The 22323-nt window shown below is 34.0% G+C and overlaps 3 protein-coding genes across 3 annotated transcripts; 1 reads left to right on the top strand and 2 right to left on the bottom strand.

Annotated features, from left to right (window-relative positions):
* Positions 1–1364: 1364 nt before the first annotated feature.
* LOC103872258 (protein NRT1/ PTR FAMILY 8.3) lies at positions 1365–5953 on the bottom strand. Its single transcript, XM_009150594.3, has 5 exons — positions 5662–5953; positions 5332–5434; positions 5029–5246; positions 4394–4944; positions 1365–4080 (listed from the first exon to the last, which is right to left on the bottom strand). Exons 1-5 carry the CDS (start codon positions 5710–5712, stop codon positions 3276–3278), a joined length of 1728 nt encoding a protein of 575 aa, XP_009148842.1. The 5' UTR covers positions 5713–5953; the 3' UTR covers positions 1365–3275.
* Positions 5954–6122: 169 nt separating this feature from the next.
* LOC103872259 (valine--tRNA ligase, mitochondrial 1) lies at positions 6123–11969 on the bottom strand. The gene is made up of 21 exons (XM_009150595.3): positions 11812–11969; positions 11670–11735; positions 11231–11293; positions 10959–11137; positions 10795–10867; positions 10550–10615; positions 10389–10472; positions 10161–10238; positions 9989–10072; positions 9817–9896; positions 9611–9668; positions 9236–9538; positions 8973–9143; positions 8635–8834; positions 8154–8556; positions 7798–8049; positions 7197–7697; positions 7005–7111; positions 6813–6912; positions 6591–6739; positions 6123–6500 (listed from the first exon to the last, which is right to left on the bottom strand). Exons 1-21 carry the CDS (start codon positions 11929–11931, stop codon positions 6314–6316), a joined length of 3324 nt encoding a protein of 1107 aa, XP_009148843.2. The 5' UTR covers positions 11932–11969; the 3' UTR covers positions 6123–6313.
* A 4371-nt stretch (positions 11970–16340) lies between these two features.
* Positions 16341–19585, top strand: LOC103872260. Its single transcript, XM_009150596.3, has 5 exons — positions 16341–18237; positions 18432–18616; positions 18749–18800; positions 18934–19020; positions 19159–19585. Exons 1-5 carry the CDS (start codon positions 18159–18161, stop codon positions 19428–19430), a joined length of 675 nt encoding a protein of 224 aa, XP_009148844.1. The 5' UTR covers positions 16341–18158; the 3' UTR covers positions 19431–19585.
* Positions 19586–22323: the final 2738 nt, after the last annotated feature.

Consider the following 22323-nt stretch of genomic DNA (forward strand, 5'->3'; position numbering starts at 1 on the left):
TTCAAATGTGAAACTTTATTTATTCTTTTAAAATAGAGTAAAAGTAAAAATAGAGTAAAATTACTCCAACCCTACTTCATTTCTCATTTCATAATGGAGTGATGAACAAACAAAAAATATATTACTCTATTTATGGAATAAATTTCATTATAGAGTGAGATATAAAGTTGGGTTAGAACATTCTTTATTTCATATTCACTTTTACTCCATTTTAAAAGAAAAAATGGAGTAAAGATAGAGATGCCCTAACACTTTATTTGAGGTATTTAATTGTTAAAAAAACACTTTAATTGATTTCAATCATAGCACATGCACGAGCGACAGAAAATTCGAAAAATATAATAAAAGGTGTAATCAACCGAGCGAGAAAGACACCTGGAGAGGATTTGTTTAAAAGTGTGATTTGAGAATAAATGGTCCACAAAATTAACATATTTAATACGTAACTTTCTACTTAGAACAGTTTAACATAAAAAAAAATATGCCAAAGAGTATGCTATTACTACTAATCCATATATAAAATGATATGTCCACAATCCCTTATATATTATTTGAGAAGAATTGCAACATTTTTTGTAGTCACATGTCATCACTAGAATGATATTTAGAATCCTTAGAAAAATAGGTGGTCAATCTAAATATATAATAAGCTTTTCATTAAACCACAATAAATACATTATTAATGTGTTTCATTATTTCCTTAAATAAGATTACGAAATTGCCTAATGTGGCTAAAGTATATATATGACAATTAATGATTTTGAATAATAAAAATTTGATAAAAATAAATGTGTATTATAATTATATTGGTTATATTTTAAGCTATTAAAATAAATTAAACAATCATAGTAACCATATAATAAAAATTAAAAAATTATTTATATATTATATTTTTAATTTTAAAAAACGACTATAAATTACAAAAACTGTTAAAAGTTTCACATTCAAATTTTGTGATCTATGATTTAAAATACAAATAATTAGAAAATAATATAAGTTGAAAGTCTCATTTAATAAGTACCAAAAATAAAAGATATATAAATATATGTATCATTTTTTAAACTATATGCCATATAAAAATACATAAATATTTTAATTTTGAAATTTACTTTGAACATTTTTTTGATAAAAAAAATTGAAAAAATATTGACAACTTAATTTTTTAAAATATTATAAATTACTTAAACCATTAATCCCACAGTGAAAATTTTGTTATCACTAATTTAGATTTTTTGCTATAACAAATACAAATGATAAAAAAAAATATGAGCAAAAAGCATCATCTAATAAATATTAATATTAAAATATACCATATATATGTTATTATCATTTAAATTTAATTATATATCATATTAAATAGAAAAAATATTTATTTCGATTTATAAAATTTATTTATATGTTCGCGCCAATTTAATTATATAAATAGTAGATAATGACTTTTTAATTATTTAATATATATTAATTATTTCATAATATGTTATAAACATATAATATATAAAATAATTTATATATATAATGTTCATTCCGCGCAAGGCGCGGATCGTAACCTAGTATGTTATTATTACTATTCAGTATATACAATGATATTGATGTTGTAATGTGAATATCTATTTAGTAGGAATAAAAACCAAACAACCCTTTGACTTTTTCTTTCCTTAAAAATTGGAAGTTTACTATGAAGATCCTTCTAAGATTGTTGTTTAAATCCACCCGAATCCTGACATAGGATACGGCTATGTAAACAATAGACGCAACACTGAAAAAAGGTCACAAGGAGAATTTTGGACACACAATTGAATTTGATGACATAGCACACTGGGAGCATAAGCTGAGACCTTCCTGTCCAGATATATCAAAAGTATGAGATAACTCAAATAAAGGGAAATCATAACACGTTGAAAATTCGAGAGAAGCTAATTAGGTTTTCAAGAGGCAGCACACATGGCTGTAATCATAGCAACAGAGATAATTGAAGAACAACACAAGTTTGATTGTGTAGATTGTAATATGGCAGGTGAGAAGAGGAAGAAGGAGAGGGACATAGAGAGAATAATTCCCCCTTTACAGGCTTTGTATATAAGTTCTCTTATCCACCAATCCATAATTGCATTTTTTTTGTTTTGCAGATTCTTCTATACGATATCTAAATGCAGAGTCTTTAGGCGGTCTACTTAAAAACTTATTAACACCGGGTCTAGTGTTTATGTAGCCCCTGCCCAAAACTTAAAACATGTGCTCATTTCATTTTCTTTAACGTACATATACGTATATCAAGACGTATTTCTAAAGATTTGATGCCAAAGCCATGTATTCTAGACCATAAGGAAGGAGGGTATCTATCTGTTCTGGTTCTATATATTTGTTGGAATGCACAACATTTGGTATGGAAATTTGCATTACACGATTTGTTAGATAACAGAAAACATGTTTTCAAATCTATAGATAAAGGTATGACCGTATGAGAGTGTGCATACATAGCCAACTTGGAGTCCTGACCAGCCTAATAATAATAACCTCTTACCAAACAAATGATCTCAACAAAGAGAAAATCAGACACTTACCTAATGTTCCAGGGAAAAGCGGTAACGAGGAATAATGGGCATAAAGAAATATGCAACGAGTTATCAGAAATAGTATCATTACATAAAAGAATGAAACCGAGACCAAATGTTAGATAATACTCTGAAGAAATGAAAAGGCTGCGGCAAAGTAATCGTGGGTCCAATAATACTTATTCAAGTTATTGAAACCAGATCTAATGTTCCAGAATAAGAAGAACATAAGCAAAAGGAAGAAAATACTTTATGATGGGAAATAAAACAAGGCAATAATTATATGCTTAGGCTTTGCAAATTTGGGATTATATAGTAGAAAATCCCATTTAGCAATTCATTAATAAAATTTATTCGTGTTTATTAATTTGTAAAATTTTTACCGATATATACCGGCTATATCATTAACCAATTTTGAACTTTAGTTTTGCCAAATAACTTAATTCGAACCGGTTTACATTCCATTCGATTTTTGGTGAGAGAACATCATTAATCCTCTTATCGTTTAGATTTGGTTTATTTAAATTTAATTCGGTTTTGGTTTGAATCATTCATTCAAGCTTTGGTCAGCTTTGATAACTTTCTATCATAAATCAGAAGATTGAGAAAACTACAAATGAAAGTGACTAAATTCTACAGATAAATATGACAATTGTTATTATGTTCTGATAGGAAACCAAAAAAAATAAAAAATAAAGGGCAAAAAACGAACAAAAGCTACAATTACGACGTTATCTTTTGTTTGTAATTAACAGCAGAAAAAACATAAACCAATGCATTCAAAGTGCTTAAACCGGCCAGTAACCAGAAGAAGTAATCAAGATGTCCCTCGTTAAGATCATCCGTAATCCACCCATCTCCACCGTCCTTGGTCGTGAAATACGTCACCACCGTGAGGATTAACGAGCTCAAGTAACTCCCCAACGCATTAGCCAGTAGTCCCAACGCACTACACACACTCCTCATCGAGTCTGGTGACTGACCATAAAAGAACTCAAGCTGTCCTACAAAGTAAAAAACCTCTGCTGCACCAAATATAAATATCTGCGGAACCTGCCAAAACACGGTTAAAGAAACATCGGTTCCGGTTTCCGCCATACCGAGCCGAACCATCTCAACCACAGCTGCTGCTGCTATACCGAAGATAGAAATGAAAAGACCTATTCCCATTCGTTGAAGCACGGTGAACCCATTATCGGTTTTTGTGAGAAGTTTAGCGACCGGGACGTTGAACCGGTCGTAGAGTGGGACCCAAATAAGGACGGTGACGCAGTCGAAGACCCCGAGAGTCGCTGGTGGAATCTTGAAGGAGCCGATGTTGCAGTTCATGGCTCTTCCTTGTTGGACAAACATGGTGGTTGCTTGGGCGTAGAGAGATGAGAAGATGATACCTGAAGCCCATATAGGGAGCATTCGGATTAGAATCTTGACTTCTTCGACCTGTGTAACGGTGCATAGACTCCATGGATTGAAAAATTCTAAGGATCTTGCTTCTTCTAATGATAAAACAGCAGCTTTATCAAGATACCTGCATGGACATTGTATATACGAGTTATGTCTAAACAAATATTTATAGGACCATAAACATTTTTAGGTTAATCTTAATTAAAAAAAATCGACAATTTAGATTTTGAATGTAACAATATATAATAGCTTTTTAATTTTTGAATGTTTCAATTGATTGTATAACTCTAAGGATCTTGCTCTATATACTTTCGCCTCGACTCCATATAATAGCTTTTTAAAATTTGGGAACCGAGACGAATGTTTCATCCGGTTGTGCCTAGAACCGGCCTTATACAAACCGAACCAAGTGAATGATGAGAGGAGAAAAGGTTTACTTGTAATCATCTGTATGCTCGAGTTTCCTACTTGCAACGAACAGCTCTTGTGTTTCAGTTTCATACAGAAGTGTTCTGTCTTCAGGGACTTTGAGATTGGTCTTACGGTATGAAGCCACAAGAACTTGGCAGATCCTTGTGATGGGACTACCTTTAGGTTTCTGAAACCTATAAAGAGGAGTGCCAAAGAAGAAACTGATGATAGCTAATCCCATGAACACAGTCGGTATCCCGAAACCTAACCCCCAGCCGATATTCTCTTGAACCAAGACAAGAAGAAAGGATCCAAACGCTCCGGTATTGATGCAGAAGTAGAACCAGTTGAAGAAAGAAGACTTTCTAACACGTTCACTCGGGTCCTTTTCGTCAAACTGGTCTGCACCAAAGGAGGAGACGCACGGTTTGATTCCCCCGGTGCCAAGAGCTATAAGGTAAAGCCCGAGGAAGAAGGTTAAGTACTGAGGTGTTGTTGGCGACGGGCAGAAGTCTCCGATGCAGTCAGAGGGTTTCAGGTATGGAACTGTTGCGGAGAGAGTCAGAGCAGACATTCCCTAAACATCAAGAAAGACCAAAACAGAGTTCAAGAACAACAAAAAAGAGGGATCTAGCATATGCTTGTAAAAGGTGAGACTTACGATGAAATAAATGGAGGAGAAAGAAGCAATGGTCCAGTATCTACCCCAGTAAGCGTCAGCTAAGACGGCTCCAATGAGAGAAGTGATGTAACAAGTTCCTTGCCATGTCGTGACGTTTCTAGCGGCGGAAACGTTTCCTTGGTGGAGTTCAGCGGTGAGATAAGTAATGAGATTAATAGCAATACCGTAGTAAGCCAACCGCTCACAACATTCGTTGCCTGCACATTTTACAGAGACGAGAACTCAAAAAAAAAAAAAAGAGTTAAAAAGTTATGACAAACAGAAGCAAGTCAAAGTGTTGACCTAGAATAAAAGGACAAGCTTTCCAGTTCCCAGTTCTGTCCTTTAACGGTGGGTTTCCATTGATGTCGATGGAGCCATCTTCTGCATATAGTTTCAGTTCCTCCTAGTAAAATTTGAAAATGCAATCGAATTTTTAGCCCACACTAATCTAACTTTAGTCATAATATGGTAGAGTAATTAAGTAGAATTAGAGAGACAATATTATGAATAAAATCAGCAAACTAATAAGGAATTGATGTACACAATCCACAAGACCATCACATAGCTTTACCCAGATGGAAAAAAAATAATGAACAAATACACAAAAGCGATCCCAAGGAGAGCTTGAACCTGTATTGAACCTTGTTCGATGAGGGATTGCTCTTCTTCAACGGAACCCATAGTTTTTTTTCAGACAAACTTTGATGAAAACAACTCCTTTACTCAATTGTGCATTTTAGTTGGTGTTGTAATCATTATCGGACAAAGTCATTCCAATATTTTATAAAAATTGACCGTTGAAACAGCGACAGGTGTTAGGAGAATCTCTCAAAACTTGATATAAAGTGTCCTTTTCTCGTACTTTTTTCTTGTTTTACTTTTCCTATCTAATGAAACTGTATAGAGACAAACGGTGAACTGTGTGAGGACATTCAAGCCACGTGATTAATCATACACGAAACCCCATTTAAGACCATAAAATATCTTTTTTGACCAATATATTTTGTTTTGTTTACACATGACCCATAAACTTCTCTAACTACAATTATCCCCCTTCCTCGTGTCATTAGTCATTAGATACATATCACCCCTAAGCTCAAAAGGTGTCTCTTAATGTAATCAACTCTTATAAGAACGATTCAAAGTGATCTTGACGTTTCACAAAAACAAATTAGTCCACAACATTTTTCCTTTATTTCAAAAACTGTAGTAAAACCCGGTTCACAAAAACATCTAGTTGTGGATCAACATTTTTCCAGCCAAACCGTGGCTTTGTGTGTTCTCACTTCTTCTGCTGTTCATTTCCCGAGTTTTCTGTCTCTGCAACGAGACGAGCACTCTCTTTCTCAAAGAAATCGAATTCTTGGAGAATCTTAGCGAGCTTTGTGGCGTTGTCTTCTTTAATGTTTGCGGGGACCTTCTCCTCGTACCCGGACACACTCATCATCTTCTGCAACTTCTCCTTTTGTCTGATGAAAAGAGAAATCAAATGGTCAAACGAGATCTACGTTCTGACAAACATTTTTGTTTTGATTTGGTTATGAGATTAAGGGATTTACTTTTGTAGTTCGTCAATCTTGTTTCTGATCTTTTCTTGCTCTGCTTCTGTGTTAATGGCTCTGTCCACTTTGAGATACACCTTAAGGTTCTCGTTCACTGTCTCAACTGCAGATCCAGCTGGGGCTGCGTGTTCTCCCTTTAACAGAACCTATACCAAAATAACTCAGAAAAGAAACAGAAAAAAAGTAGAGTAACCATAACCAAAGGTGGACTTGTCTTACCTCTAACGACGATAGATTTGCAAGTGTTCTAATCTCCAACTCGTGAGATTTTACAATTTCAGAAGTTACGTTGTTTTCACAGAGAGCAAAGGCAGGTAACCTGAGACAAAAAATGTAAACAACGAATGCAGGATGGTTATAAAAATGTCTCGAAGTGTTGCTCGAATGGGACATTAATTAAGATACTCAGACCTTTCATTTTTCTGTTTCTCTAGCAACTCTGCACGGAGTGCTCTCAGGCACTTCACGCTCGCTAGAACGGTTTCCATTTCAGTCTCCACTTTTTCATTTGTCCAATTCTGAGCGGACATCAAACATCAGAAGAAAAGAGTTTTAAAACCGAATAAACAATGAGAGAAAAGTCACTAAGAAGATCTTACAAACCTCTATAGCAGAGGGGTAGTCACATATCATGATAGACGCCTTTCTTTCAGAGTTTTTGGGTGAAGGCAGACGTTGCCATAGCTCTTCCGTAACAAAAGGCATCAGAGGGTGAAGCAGTCTCAAACCAGTCTCCAACGATACCCAGAGAGCATGCTGTGCATGAGCCCTCTCCGAAGCAAACGCAGGGTTGTCACCCGCAAAGTAAGGCTTGATGGCTTCAATGTACACATCACAGAACTGATATTGCCACCATGCATATACTGTGTTGGCAGCATCCGAGAACTCAAATGCATTTAGTGAATCCACTGTCTTTGATATTGCTTTGTTCAGTACAGAGAGAATCCACTGGCAGCTGAATGGCATCGTTTCAGGGCTTAGAGTCAGGGGAGGTGAATAATCATCGCCAAGCCTCATCATCGCAAATCTGACAGCGTTCCAAAGCTTGTTGCACCATTGACGGTAACCAACCACTCGGAGGATGTCCAGGTTTATTTTGTCAGACTATAAAAACAAGCAAGAGTAGAGCAATATTCTTAGTTTACAAGACAACAAACTGAAGGAGCAAATAAGAGGTTCTGACGCTGCGTGCAATGGATAGTACCTGAGCAGTGTAAGAGACGAGTGCAAACCGAAGAGCGTCCGCACCACATTCGGAAATACCATTTGGAAAGTCCTTCACTTGTCCTTCTTTGGCAACAACCAGCTCTTTCGGATCCAAGTTACCCTCCTCTAATCTCTTATGAAGACCATCGAGAGTTACCCCGTTTATTACTTCAAGCGGATCAATGACATTTCCAAGAGATTTTGACATCTTACGCCCATGTGCATCACGTATCATAGGGTGCAAATAAACCTACAGCAAAAACAACAAATATGTTTAGGCATATAAACGAGAGGTCACAAGATAAGACTTGGCATCGAAAAGGATTGTTAAGAAGGGTAACATCCCACACGTACCTTACTGAATGGAACGTCACCACCTAGTTTCATTCCCATCATAACCATACGAGCAACCCAAAAAAAGAGAATATCATGCCCAGTTTCTAGGACAGATGTCGGATAGAAGGCTTTGAAGTCCTCAGTTTCATCAGGCCATCCCAGAACAGATAACGGAAAGAGCCCAGAAGAGAACCACGTATCAAGCACATCATGATCTTGGGTGAGTTCAAACTTCTTCCCAGAAAACTTTTCAGCAGCCTCTTTTCGAGCTTCTTCCTCGGTTCTTGCAACAACCCAATGGTCACTGTACGCACCGACCTCCTTGCGCTCATCTTCCAATAGTGTTGCGTACCATGCTGGAATCCGGTGGCCCCACCAAAGCTGTCTTGAAATACACCAGTCACGTATGTTCTCTAGCCATCTGTTAAGGTTCATTGAAATTATTAATAGATGGTAGTCTAATGATAGAACCATAGAGAAAATGGTAAATGAAAGAAACCTTCTCCACTCCGCCGTGTACTGCTTTGGTATAAACTCGAGCTTCTTGTTTTCATCAGTGATGGCAACATCGAGAGCCTCCTTTGCAATCATGCTGCAGTTGACGTACCATTGAGGCTTAATCATAGGCTCAATGACATCACCCGTTCTCTGGCAAAGTCCAAGCCTCATTTCATTGTTTTGGGCACCTCTGTACAGCCCCTGGAATATTATATAGTGAAAGAAACAGTTAAGGTAAGATATGAAAGACACCTACAAGCAACCACCCTCGGTAACAATATCTTCTCAAACGAAGAATCAAGTTGCTATGATTTGTTACGTGAAGTATTAGTGAATTACCTTATTCTTCAGAGCTTCAACAACTGCCTCACGCGCTGCAAAGCGTGGCATCCCTGTGAAGTCAGAACCGCCGTTTGTGTTGATCATTCCATCATCCGTAAATATGTTTATAAATTCAAGATTGTGACGCTTTCCGACCTCACAATCATTGGGGTCATGGGCTGGAGTGATCTACAAAAGAAGAATAACGCAACTTTAACGCAAGTAAACCAACTAATAGAGGCACAAACGAAGCATCGAAATATATAAGAGCGAGCATGTACCTTAACACAACCAGTACCAAAGTTTGGATCAACAAGTATACCATCACAAATAATTGGCAACCTCCGTCCATTAAATGGGTGCACAACGAATTTTCCATGAAGATGCTTGTATCTTGCATCATCAGGATGAATAGCAATGGCAGTATCCCCAAGCATTGTTTCCACCCTAGTAGTGGCAACGACAACCTCGCCCAAGCCTCCCTCCAGAGGGTAAGCAAATGAAGTTAGCAGACCAAATTCTACTGGCTTCTCATAGCCAGGAACTTTTAACAGCGTTTTTTCTTTGATATCGATATGCTCAACCTACAGAAACAGACACACTCCGTATAAGAAGGATGCCGTCTAATAATCATAGTCCAACAGTTGTTGGCTTACCTCAACGTCAGATACGGCTGTTTTCAAAACACAATCCCAATTAACAAGTCGAACATCCCTGCACAAGTTCACATGTGGTTTCTATCAACAAAGTAACTGAAAAAATAAAAGAGTACTACTCCTGGTTTTTGTACATTTCTGTTTCCAAGTACTTTTACTAAAGGTAATTCTATAGCCTAAAAGAACAAAGTCAGTCTTAAACAAACCTATAGATAAGCCCTTCCTTGTATAACCGTACAAAGCCCTCAGTAACAGCTTTTGATCTTTGCTCGTCCATTGTAAAACACTACAAAATACAGGCAGAATGTAGTAGTAAATAATAACATTGCCAATTTTCCATAACATTTGACCAACAAAGGTCGGTTCAGCGAATTTTACCTCACGAGACCAATCAAGAGAAGCTCCTAGACGCCGTAGTTGTGTTAGAATCGTGCTACCATGTTGGTTCTTCCACTTCCAAACCTTTTACATGATCATAAAGGAACCACAAATGTTTTTTAGCAATGCAAAATGGAAAATGATTCGTGAGCGAAATTTATTTTCAACTTACTTCGTTTATGAAGTCTTCACGGCCAACGTCATGCCTAGTCAATCCTCTTTCACGCATGAGCTTTTTCTCAACCACAACCTAGAATGTACATCCAATCAAATAGCATATAACAATGTGCAAATAAAAATATTCTACAATCATGCCAAAAGAAGATGTTTGCTCTATAGGCTAAACTTATATCAATTTGGGACCAGAGATAAGTTAAGAACAATGACGGTAATGACGAACCTGTGTAGCAATACCAGCATGGTCCATCCCGGGCACCCACAGAGCATTATAACCAGACATTCTCTTCCAACGAATAATCAAATCCTGCATCAGATAATTTCATGTCGGTGATCATCAGGAGTTACAATAGACAGAGCAATAGCACCAATATAAAATGAAACCTCAATGGCAGATGTGAGGGCATGGCCAATATGCAAGGCCCCAGTCACATTTGGAGGAGGAAGAACCTGCACAATCAACAATAGGATTAGAGAAACCCTTTACAGAATTTAGAATTGTAACTAATAACTTCCAAATGCTCAAGACTTTCTCAACTGAATTTCGTTGGACGGTTAAAGTATTCGTGAAGACAATAGAAACAAGGTCTAATCCAGAATGAACATGAATTCAAGAAATGAGGCCTTACAATAACAAACGGTGGCTTAGAACTCTTAGCATCCGCCTTAAAGAAGTCAGAATTCTCCCACCAAGCATACCATCTGACACGCAATCAAAGTATAACACAAAGATTACCTAGAGTTGTTTTGTGAGATTAATGAACACAAAAAGCTCAAAGCTCTACACACTTACGATTTCTCAACGGCAGCAGGACTGTACTGTTTAGCCATCTGTGAAGAGAGTCTTTTCCTCTCACCAAGAGGAGTTTCAGGGTCAACAAAATCCGCAGGATTCTCTTCGATTGCATCCCGTTTGGAACTCTTCTTTGTGCTCTTTTTAGGGGCACTGGTTCCATCTTTCGCCTGCTTTGCCTAATACCACAATCACACCATCACCATGATAAACGAATTCATTATTCCATGTTCCAGGGGAAAAAAAAGTATGTATCTTTCCTCAGAGGTTACCTTGAGTTCTGCAAGCTTTGCTTTCTCCGCAGCCTTTTGCTTCTTCAACTCCTTTTCTCTAGCCTATTAAAATGCTCTTTAAAAGTCACTTTCAAAGTTGATACTGTACTAATTAAATTCTGATATAGCAAAGATGGTTGAACAGTTGAACTAACTTTCTTATCTTAAGCAACAACGTATTCTATCTATCTATCTATCTATCTATCTATCTATCTATCTATCTATCTATCTATCAATGTCCTTATCGTCATTCATCAATTGCATCACTATCTAATCTCTCTAAGGATCTCTTTGATTGAGCAACAAAATCAAACTGCATTGGTCTATAAGATTCGAAGTGTTAAAATTCTTGTAATCAAGCTGCAGGAGAGCAACATAAACAAGGCTGATTCTAACTTTATCACAACTGTAAAAAAAAAAGAAGATTAAGAAGTCAAACCTTCTCATCCTTCTTCTTCTTTCTCTCAAGCTCCTCCTCTGTGAGGATCTTCTTCTCAGCTTCGGACTGCGAATTCATGAAAACAAACATTAGATTCTCTGAGCTTAAACAACAGGCAGAAACAATTCAGAATCATCCGTACCATTATTCTCGAACCGTGAAACGAACGATGGATTAGATTCGTAAGCGTCGGAGATACGAAGCTGGCCTGAGAAGGAGATGTAAATAACGGCTTGGCTCTTCTGAGGAAGAAGAGTGACATAGACTAACCAAACCTGCTAGGGCTGATTGAAATGTTTTATATTTATTTTTATTGAAAGAAAAATAGAGATTTGGGTTAGTAAAACGGGTCGTTTAGGCCCAGTGGGCTAGAAATTACAATTGACTTTTTCAGACTTGTGATTTTATATTTGTCTAACGTAAGTTTGACTTATATTTGTGTAACGTCGATTTGCTGGGAGTAGAACACAAGCAAGCAAGCAACACACGAGAAGACAGAGTCCATGTGTTTGGAGTTCTTGTCTCATGTCATTTGTAGATTGTGAAAATTACTCAAGGCAACTTTTAGTGTGGCCATGACTTTACTTGTATAGTATTGAAAGCAATGGGTCCAAGTCATAGCAACGGCCAAAATTTTCAACTGAAGATGAACATGCGCATCAATCATGGCCGTTTGATTCACCATAATTACCGATCTCGAACCGTCCGATGCGCAACTCTACGTACAAATACACATGCAACGATAAATATAGCACTATCTTTTATAAAGACAAAAGCTCTCTTGATATGAACTAGGTAATAACACCCGCCTCCCATATAATATGATTATTAGTTTTGTTATTTTTTTAATAAAAAGACATTAAATTTGTTTTAATTTGAATATCGGTTCGGTTTTATGTTGTTTTTTAAATCTCCTAAAATATAGCTATAATTCTAAATTAATATTTATTTTAATTTGTTCGGTTCAAATCGTTGATTTTTTTTGGTTTTCCGGTGATAACAAAAAATAAAATAAGCCTAGACATTAGTGAATTTTCTTTCATATAAAGAAAATAAAATTGTATCCGTAAATAGGGGTAAATAGGGGTTGGTACGGATCGAATATCCAGATATTTGGAGGTATTAGTGTCGATTTGATTCGTAGCTACCCGGATATCTGGTGTCTCGGATATCCTGTGTCTCGGATATCCAGAAAATTTTAGTTTCACGAATATCCAATTTGATACGTAAATAAAATAATTTTTTAAAAAATAAATGAAAATCTAAAAATAATATAAAATAATAATATTTCTTTACAAAAATAAATTATTATTTAAATTTTAAAATTCTGATACCTAATATAATAAATTTAATACAAAAAATATTCTAAAAATTATATAAACTATAATATATTTATAACATATATATATTTTTAATATATGTATATATATGCATAAAGCGGATCGAATCGGATATACATTCCTAAAAATATTAGTATTTTTTATTTGCTTCATGTTTTACAGATATTACATTTTAGTATTTGATTTGCTTCGTAGTGTTACGAATATCCAATTTTTTGGTTCGAATCAAAATGGATAACGAATCAAAACAAAAAATTTACAAATATTTTGTCCAACTTATCCGTAAATAATAAAAGTAATATATGTATAATTGGAATTTCGATTCATTGTCCGTTTTGATTCGAATAAAAAAATATGGATAGTGTGAGTTTTATTGGAACCTTACATGTGAATTTTATATTTAGGAGATATTATTGGTTTATATATTTTGATTGATGTAGAAATTCATACAATATTTATAAATCCAAGTAAAATATACAAATTTTCTAATTCTCTCGGATTAGTATTTACAAATCCGGAGGTTTTCTCTCGGATTTGAGCCTTTGTATTTTTAACAAAGAAATTCATGCAAATTCATTCAAATACATTATGAAATCAAATCTATTAATAAATCCGTATGATTGAATAACACTTGATTTGAATTAAAATTTATGAATCATTAAACGAATAACACATGATTTCAATACATATTTTAAAATCATAGAATTAATAACACTAGATTTAGTTTAGATTTTCAAATCCATCAAAATACACCAACCAATAACCCCCACTTAGAACAAAACGTAAAGTATATAGTATGAATACATTTATGTAGAGTTTGGCTGAGAAGTTTTCTACACGTGACACGTCAACGTGCTCATTCTCAAATCGTTGTGAGGCTATCACATATCTATCATAGTGCTAACGCATTTATTACAATGTTTCTCGTTTAATATATAATGGATTTGTTTATGAATGTATAATTTACAAAAAGGTGTTCAACTGATATATGGCAATTATTTAGTGTTTGGGATCTTGTGATTGAGTGTAAAGGAACATAATTGATACGTTAACATGTTTTAGGTTCGATCAATTTGTTATTCGAAACTAAGTCACATCTTTTCTGAACAACTGCATGAATATGAACTTTTGTTTTTGGCCTATTGAAATACCTGAAAAAAAAAGAATATATTCATGGATTACATCTCCATTTGAAGATCTTGCATTTCTATAGATCCAGAATACCCCAAATTAATAATGAAAAGGGAATGTATCCGTCGTACTTTTCTGGTTGATATTAAACATTGATTTTTCGTTTGAATGTTTTTCTAATTACAAGTTTTATATAGCAGTTGCAAGTCTTGGAAGGTAGATTGAATTTCATGCAAAAAAAAAAGAGAAATTGTACTCCCTACACACCATTTTTCCCCTATTTACACTCCATACCCTATATCCCTCCAATTTTTTTCCCCCCAACATTACCATTTTCCCTCCATTCAATGATATCCCACCTTTGTTAGTATATTTAGCTAATTTACTCAAAAAAAAAGTAGAATGAAAATCATTGTTACTGAAACAAAGATTCAAATTATCGATGATTAGGTTTAGTAAATATTATATATATATATATATATATATATTATTGTTTGAGCTACTGATTATTAACTTTTTATGTCCTATATTGTGTAATTATATCATAATGCCAGAAAACCTTGGTTGGAATCTACCCCCATTAAAATATTTATGTATAAACAGTGTGTTGGTGCATAATCACAGGATCCAGCAACATAAGATTTTGAAAATCCAACTCGGACCCATACAAAATAAAAGATGTTTATATCATGGATCAATCATATCGTTAAAATTGTATGTATTTTCTGTGCTGCGAATGAAAATAAATCTAATGGTTTGTGATTTTCAACGACCGGCTATTTCTGCAGTATATACAACATATATTGAACTAAGTAGACGAGCCTCAATGGTTGAATCAAGTGAGTAACTATGTGGTGGGGCATGTTTATTGTTATTGACTTCGATACAAACAACCAAACAAAAAGAAGGATTGTCAACCAAACTTTAATATATAAACATAATTTAAAAAATGAGAAAATAATACAACATATAACCATGTGACTGATATATGTACATAATTCTCAGTTGGAAAAAAGTTTCTCAGCTACGCGAAGTTTACTATAATATGGTGGAAACCATCCAATGTATGAAAACGTATCAACAACTACACCACATTTATGTTAATACATGTCACATATACAAAGTAAATGATTATATGGTGGCAACATCACAATCGGGCTTAATTGACTTTAAGCTAAGTTAATGAGGTCAATCCGTAATATATTAAACTTACATTTGATTTACTAAATCCGACCCGACCCAACTCCTTTACCCGATCTGTGTCACCTTTAAGTCTCTTGTTTGGATTCCCAATACAAAATTAGGGTTCATAACAAAAAAAAAAAATTGATTTCAAAGAGATGCAATGCAGAGGAGATTTTCTTTAATACTTTTATCTCCCGCTTGTTTTTTATACTTGTTCTTTCTTATAAACGGTCCCAACCCCAACTGATTAGTGCCTGTATTGGAACAAAGCCAAATGTATGTTATGTACATTAAGAGTTAGAAAGTCTAGGGAGAAAGAGAGAAGGAGCCTTCACATAACGCTTTTCCTTTGGTCAGCAAAAAAAAAAGAGATATGTGAGCCAAGTGAAATGTCAAATTCTCATTGTCAAGAACTTGGTCCAACTTCTGAGAAAATAATGTTTTCTCGTTGATTTGCTTAACCCCAACTTTGAGTTTGCACACCCACTTGTTCTTACGCTTCTTCACATACAAAAGTTGCAGAATATGAAAAAAAAAAAGTATCTTTTGTAGAAGATTGACTCATGTACTCTGTTCCACGAGGTTTAAGAATGGCGGAGAAGAAAAAAAATATTAAAGAAAACTATCTCAATATTGCATCTCTTTGAAATCATTTTTTTGGTTAAGAACCCTAATTTAAGAATTGGGGATCCAAACATGATACTTAAGTCGACACGGGTCGGGTAAAAGAATTGGGTCGGGTCGAATTTAGTAGATCAAATATAAGTTTAATATATTATGGATTGACCCCATTAACTTAGTTTAAAATCAATTAAACCCGATTGTGATGTTGCCACCATATAATCATTTACTTTGTATATGTGACATGTATTAACATAAACGTGGTGTAGTTGTTGATACGTTTTCATACATTGGATGGTTTCCACCATATTATAGTAAACTTTATGTAGCTGAGAAACTTTTTTCTACGCATCACCATGAAGAAAATTAAGTAAACTACAGTCATCAAACTTAATATATCGATGGTTTTAAACCTAGGTGTGCATTTGGACCATTCAAAGGCGAATTTGAAGAAGTATGCCCTACAAATGATCCGGTTGCCATCTTTCTGATTTTCCAAATGGGCCCCGCCGGCATGCATACATTCGGGCCCACTGAAAATTATGTGCCGGCTATATGCATTGCAATCGATAAAAAGCATACTGGGAGACAAAAGACATATGTTTTTCTTTTGTCGCACTAATAGTCACTGTATAAATACGTGTAAAGTCATAATTATACATTTTTCAAACAAATAGCTAAATTATATAATCTTATAATCCAATGACCTCAAACATAAGCTTCATTAATCTTATAACGCTAAAATTGTCATAGAGTTAGTAATTAGTATGCTTGTGATGTGCTTGCTATATTCTCATCATATTAGTATAGAGATGTGCAAGATATAAATAACAATATATTGAAATAAATAAAGGTGGGCAATGATGGAGTAAACGTGATAGGTTTGACATGACCCCACGATGGCGAAGAAATGAAAGTAAAAACATTAGAAAAAGTACCTAATGATAGAAGAACAGGTTGTTCCCCAAATCTGAAAGCAAAAATTATTTCGAAGAATAAATATTACATACAAAGATAAAGCTGCAAATTTGAATTTATCTTGTAACTTTTGAATTTTGATGTTTTTGTTTGGTCAACAACTGATCAGCATGCATGACCCTGATAAACCTTCTTTCTTTACTTCACAACTTGCTACGTTCATATTTAAATGGCTTGACGTTTTATTTACTAGTTACATTTTTCTTTATATAATGTGAATCTTTCACAGTACACAATGACAAATAATGAAGAATATGCAGATTTTTTTCGCATTATGTGGTTGGATCAAACATTAACATCAAGATTAATTAATTAACGAAGTTTCTCGTTTCAATTATAGAGCCTTGGTTAGATTTTGATCATTTTTTGTTCTTTTAAGTTTTTATTGTAGTTGAACCCACTTTAATTTTCATGTTCCTAATTTTGAAGGTCTTGTATATTCACTAGCAGTCTAATTCAAACTTCAAAACCCAGCTCAAGGACAATATTCACAACTGGCGATAAGTAGCTTTCTCCTTCTGAAACCATCATAAATATTATTGATGATCTCATTCATGTAGATGTACAAACCAAACATAAAATAACATATCATTGCTTTATATGTAGTACTAATAGTCTAGTACGTACGTAGTACAGAACCACAAATCAAGTTGTATGTCATGTATCTACCACGCTATCTATCTTCCATGAATAACATGCATGAGAAGCAATAAAACATAGAAATCATGATGATAATATCATCGCCTTTAGCCATTCAGTTCCCTATTTACCTAACCCCACTCAAATTTTAAAACGTTAATGTCCATTTTTTTTTTCATTTTTGTCTTATACACTGGTAAATGTCAATATATTGTAAAATCTGTACTGGAGGAATACATATAAATGATATTTTTCTTAAAAAAAACTTACAATGCGGTATAAGAATTAGTATATACAAAAATGACAATTCACTATCTCACGGATAAACCAGTAAATTTTATCTTGTTGAAATTAATCGTGATGATGGACACACACTATCCAACCACTATTGTCATCAACATATTCTTTACAATTTGACTGCGTTAAGAAATAAATTTTCTCCTTAATTTCTTCAGTGGTTTGCCTTTTTCTCCTTTTTAGTTATTTAATTTAATTTAATTTTTTTCCTCACAACCCACCAAGATAAATAGGTACATGGTATCCCCTGAATTCAACATATTCACACAACGAACATCTCGTAAAGAAAATAAAAACAATGAGTGAGCTTTTCGACACTCTCCCCACTTGGGATCTCCATAACCTTGGATCACTCTTCAACCAAAACTTCAACTTAGGTATATACAACTGCCACACACTCATGTATGTATATATATGTATGATTTATGTTAGGCATGTTGATATACATAAGTGGATGGCTTCATGCAGACAAAATAATGTATTTTTTTGTTGAATATGATGTATTTGAGTAATTCTATAAATTCCATATAATAATGCTCGCGAGGAATTTGGCCGTGCAATGTACTTGTAGATGCATGTTACAACATTGATGAATCGCCGGAGCATATACTCCGTTCGCCGGAGGTGGATATTATCGGTGATGTATCCACCGGCTACCTCGAAGACGCACTCATCGAATTCCGTGTGAAAAGCAAGCGGAGACGTCTTTCGTTCAACGCCGAGGACAAACCAAATAATCACTTTGACAATTATCAGGTTTGCATATTTACTCTGTTTTTTTTTGTTAGTCATTAACATAATTGTTCAAAAATTCTAACTATCTGGTTAAATGACATTTTTAAATTATTGTGAAACTGATTTGGTTGACTGCGGATTATAATTATGCAGAATGATTGGAGAATCTCTGAGAATTATAGCTGCACGAGTAGTCAGTTTGCAGGTGAGTTCTACTTTTTATAATTGTCACCCATATAATATGTGTGTGTGTATGCTTACTATTTTAGTACTGGTGTTTCACAGTCTTCGTGAATAAATTTTATGTTTTTGACTTGATTTTCTTATATATTGAGCAGATGAATCTCCAAATTCATCCATTAATATTTTTCCAGAATCTTCAAATCAGCCGAAACACTCTTTCGAGCCATCTTCATCCACTTCAGGTATGTATGCTTTATTTCATTCAGAATGAATTGTATAATCTGGGATCAGATTATTTATTCTCATTTGCGTTTAGCTGTCTACATAATATGATATTCTGTGTTAATCTTTAAATACATACTAATTTCACATGTGTACAGAGAAACATTACTGTGACAATAAGAAGAGAGTAGTGTATCCATTTGGACTGGTGAAACCAGGTGGTCGAGAAGAAGATGTAACCCTAAACGACATAAATAAGAAGATTCTCATGCCGTCGGCTCGGCCAGTTCGGCATCCGGTTGGAGCCTTTGCATGCCGTCCGTGTCTCTCTGCTCATGGACCGGGTCTTTCAGGCAAAGCCGTGGTTGCTTTCACAAAGATACAAACATCAGGGAGGGGTACAATTACTATAATAAGAACCAAGGGATGAGATATATGTAATACTCGTACCTAGACAGGGCAATCTTTATAGATAGTAAGTAGTGTGTACTCGAGATGATAAAACAACGTTAATCATTGGTTGTCATGTTTAAACGTCTTCGTGTGTATAATGAAAAAATGGTTATGCGTTTTTCTGTTTCTTTTTGTTCGTGTTTTTTTTGCTATTGAGATTTTTTTTTCTGTTTTTTTTGCTATTGAGATTTTTTTTTCTGTTTTTTTTTGTTTATTCGACAAAGAACCAAGAATTATTTACAAACTTACTAGCCAAAAATTTGAATCAACAAAAAAGTTCTAAAATATTCGTTTCGGTTTATTATGTGTTTGCATGTTCGTGCTTTTTTTTTGTTCTTTACTCTTTTCCACCATAGCATCCCACCTTTGTTCTTTAAGAAAATATATCCAGTAGAGTGTAGAGACTAACAAATAAAGAAAGGTCCAATTTTACCCCCAAAATAAATAAATAAAGGTCCCGATAAGTAAACGAAGCGTGAAGAAGAATAAATACTACAGAAAATAAAGTAAAAGAGATCAATGTATTGAAAAGCAAGAAAAAAAAGTGAGAGTATTTAGGACATTATAATTCCAATGTTCTAAGAGAGTTGTAAGGCAACAAATCATTACTATCTTACATATATGTTCAACATACTTGATTCTTTTTGTCTACCATGTAGTAAGTGCAAAAGGGCATAGGAAAATTTTAAATCCTACTATATAAAAGGGACTAAATTCAAGGCTTTTGGGAGTATCCACCTCATCCAAAATATTCTCAACCAAAAAGAATTATAAATAAATATCATTTAGAAGATAATTAACTAACATGCGACTTTTGATATTTTTAAAAATTTTAAATTTGTAACTGCTAATTTATTAATAGAATCATATATCTATATTGAATTATGTTCTATTTTTAATCGTTAGACTTCAAGGGTAATAAATTATTAATTTATAATATATATAGTTTATAATTTTATATTGTAGTTATAAATAAAGAAAAAATATCCGGGGAAGGTGAAGAAGTTCATGTAAAATTATGTAAATAAAATGGTAAAATAGTGAGTATGATGAGGTGAATCTAAGAAAATTTGTTGTACAAATTATGGTGCTTTCTTCGTCCACTATAATGATTTAAAATAAAATATATGTTCACATAAATAAGTCAATATTTGTTGTTTTTTTTTGGTAAGATGTTAAACAACTTATTACAGTAAGGAAACAAAAACAACCAACAACAACTTAAGGTAAAAAAAGCCTTAAGAAGGTCTTATACAAGAAAGATAAAAAGAAGTAGAGAAGAGGAGAAAGAAGAACTTGCCAGGTAAGAGAGGAGACGATCACACATCATACGGTCGAGAGAGGCAAGGATGACTGATGAAGGTGAGGAGACAGCTATGACCACACGAGCATTACGCTCTTTCCACAGCAGGTAGATGGCAGACTGAAAGTAGAGCTTGATGAGTGGAGTAGTATGTGCATCTGCGTTGACGCGAGGTTGATTGATCCAGGCTGCAACAGAGTGTAGATCAGCCGGAGGAGAAATCCAAACTTCAGCAGCAAAAGGCTCCTATATCAAGCGAGAGAAAGAGCACTCAAATAAGAGATGATAGTGAGTCTCTATTTCCAGATTACAAAGGACGCACGTTCCTGAGACATTTAATCCTCAACGCCTCAAGCGATTCTTGGTTGGCAGTCTTCTCCGCAAAGCCAACCATGATATAAACGCATTACGTTGAATATGTTCCTTGAACCAAACAGTCTTGTGCCAATATTTATTGTTGATAGTGTTTATATTCTTTTCTGACATTAGTATCCATATTTTTTAGTAAACTGATCCAAAGAGATTAGTTTGTGGAGCTAACCAAACGAGGATTATAGTGTTTACTTTGGAAAAAGTAAAAGGTTGAATGATAGATGGCGTGCATGCTTTTTCACATGGAAATTTGCACATATATTAAAATTGTAACATTTGAATCATAGAGAAAATATAGTGTATATGACTGAAGTTGGTCCATTCCAAAACTAAATATGGCTAAAATTCTTCTTTGTCAAAATGCATAGATGTGAATCTTATATGAATAGAGTTTTCCATTGCTTATAGCAGTGTAATATACTCTGTGGGTAAAGGAGAAAAAATGTTATATAAGTGAAAACAAAAATTATGATTTTTTTTCTTGTGTCTACAGGCTCTTCGCAATTTGAAGAAGAAAGAACATATTGTGTGAAAATCTTTGACTCGGTCAAATTTTATCCAATTGTTTATAAAAGTGTTGTTATCTGATTCATGTAATTTTTCAGTGTTGATTTAAAAGCCCAAAAAACCATCTATACTGACTTTTTGATATTTTTTTCTGTGATTTAAATTTAAAAAAAAAAGATAAAACTTTCGATAAGTTATGTAAACTCAGAACAAGTATTTAGCTTTAGAAAGCATTTACATGTTTCAAACTTATAATATATACATATATAATGTTTAAAATTATGCATATAAAATCTGTGTAAAATGTGTCTGAATATCTTTCTCTTCTTTAATGTATTAATCGTACTATATATAACATTATTTTAAAATTTCAAAAAGTTTATGCCACATACAAAAAATCATCAATAAAAAATATAATTCTCCATCTACAACAAGAAAAATAAAAATTATAAACATATAAATTTAAATTAAGAAAAACTAACATTGGAAAAACAAGAAGTTAATGTAAAAGAAAAAAACCGACAAATAATATCATAAATAAAATAAATTTATAAGACACAATCCGCGCGAAGCGCGGAAATAATCTCTAGTTAAACTAAAAGTTACAAGAGAAGAAATTTTAATTCCGTATAAACTTGATGATTTTTAAATATCATTTTTAATTTGAATCACTCTTTAGTTCAAACTT

Source organism: Brassica rapa, chromosome A06 (genome assembly GCF_000309985.2).
Source record: "Brassica rapa cultivar Chiifu-401-42 chromosome A06, CAAS_Brap_v3.01, whole genome shotgun sequence".
Classification (NCBI taxonomy): Eukaryota; Viridiplantae; Streptophyta; class Magnoliopsida; order Brassicales; family Brassicaceae; genus Brassica; species Brassica rapa.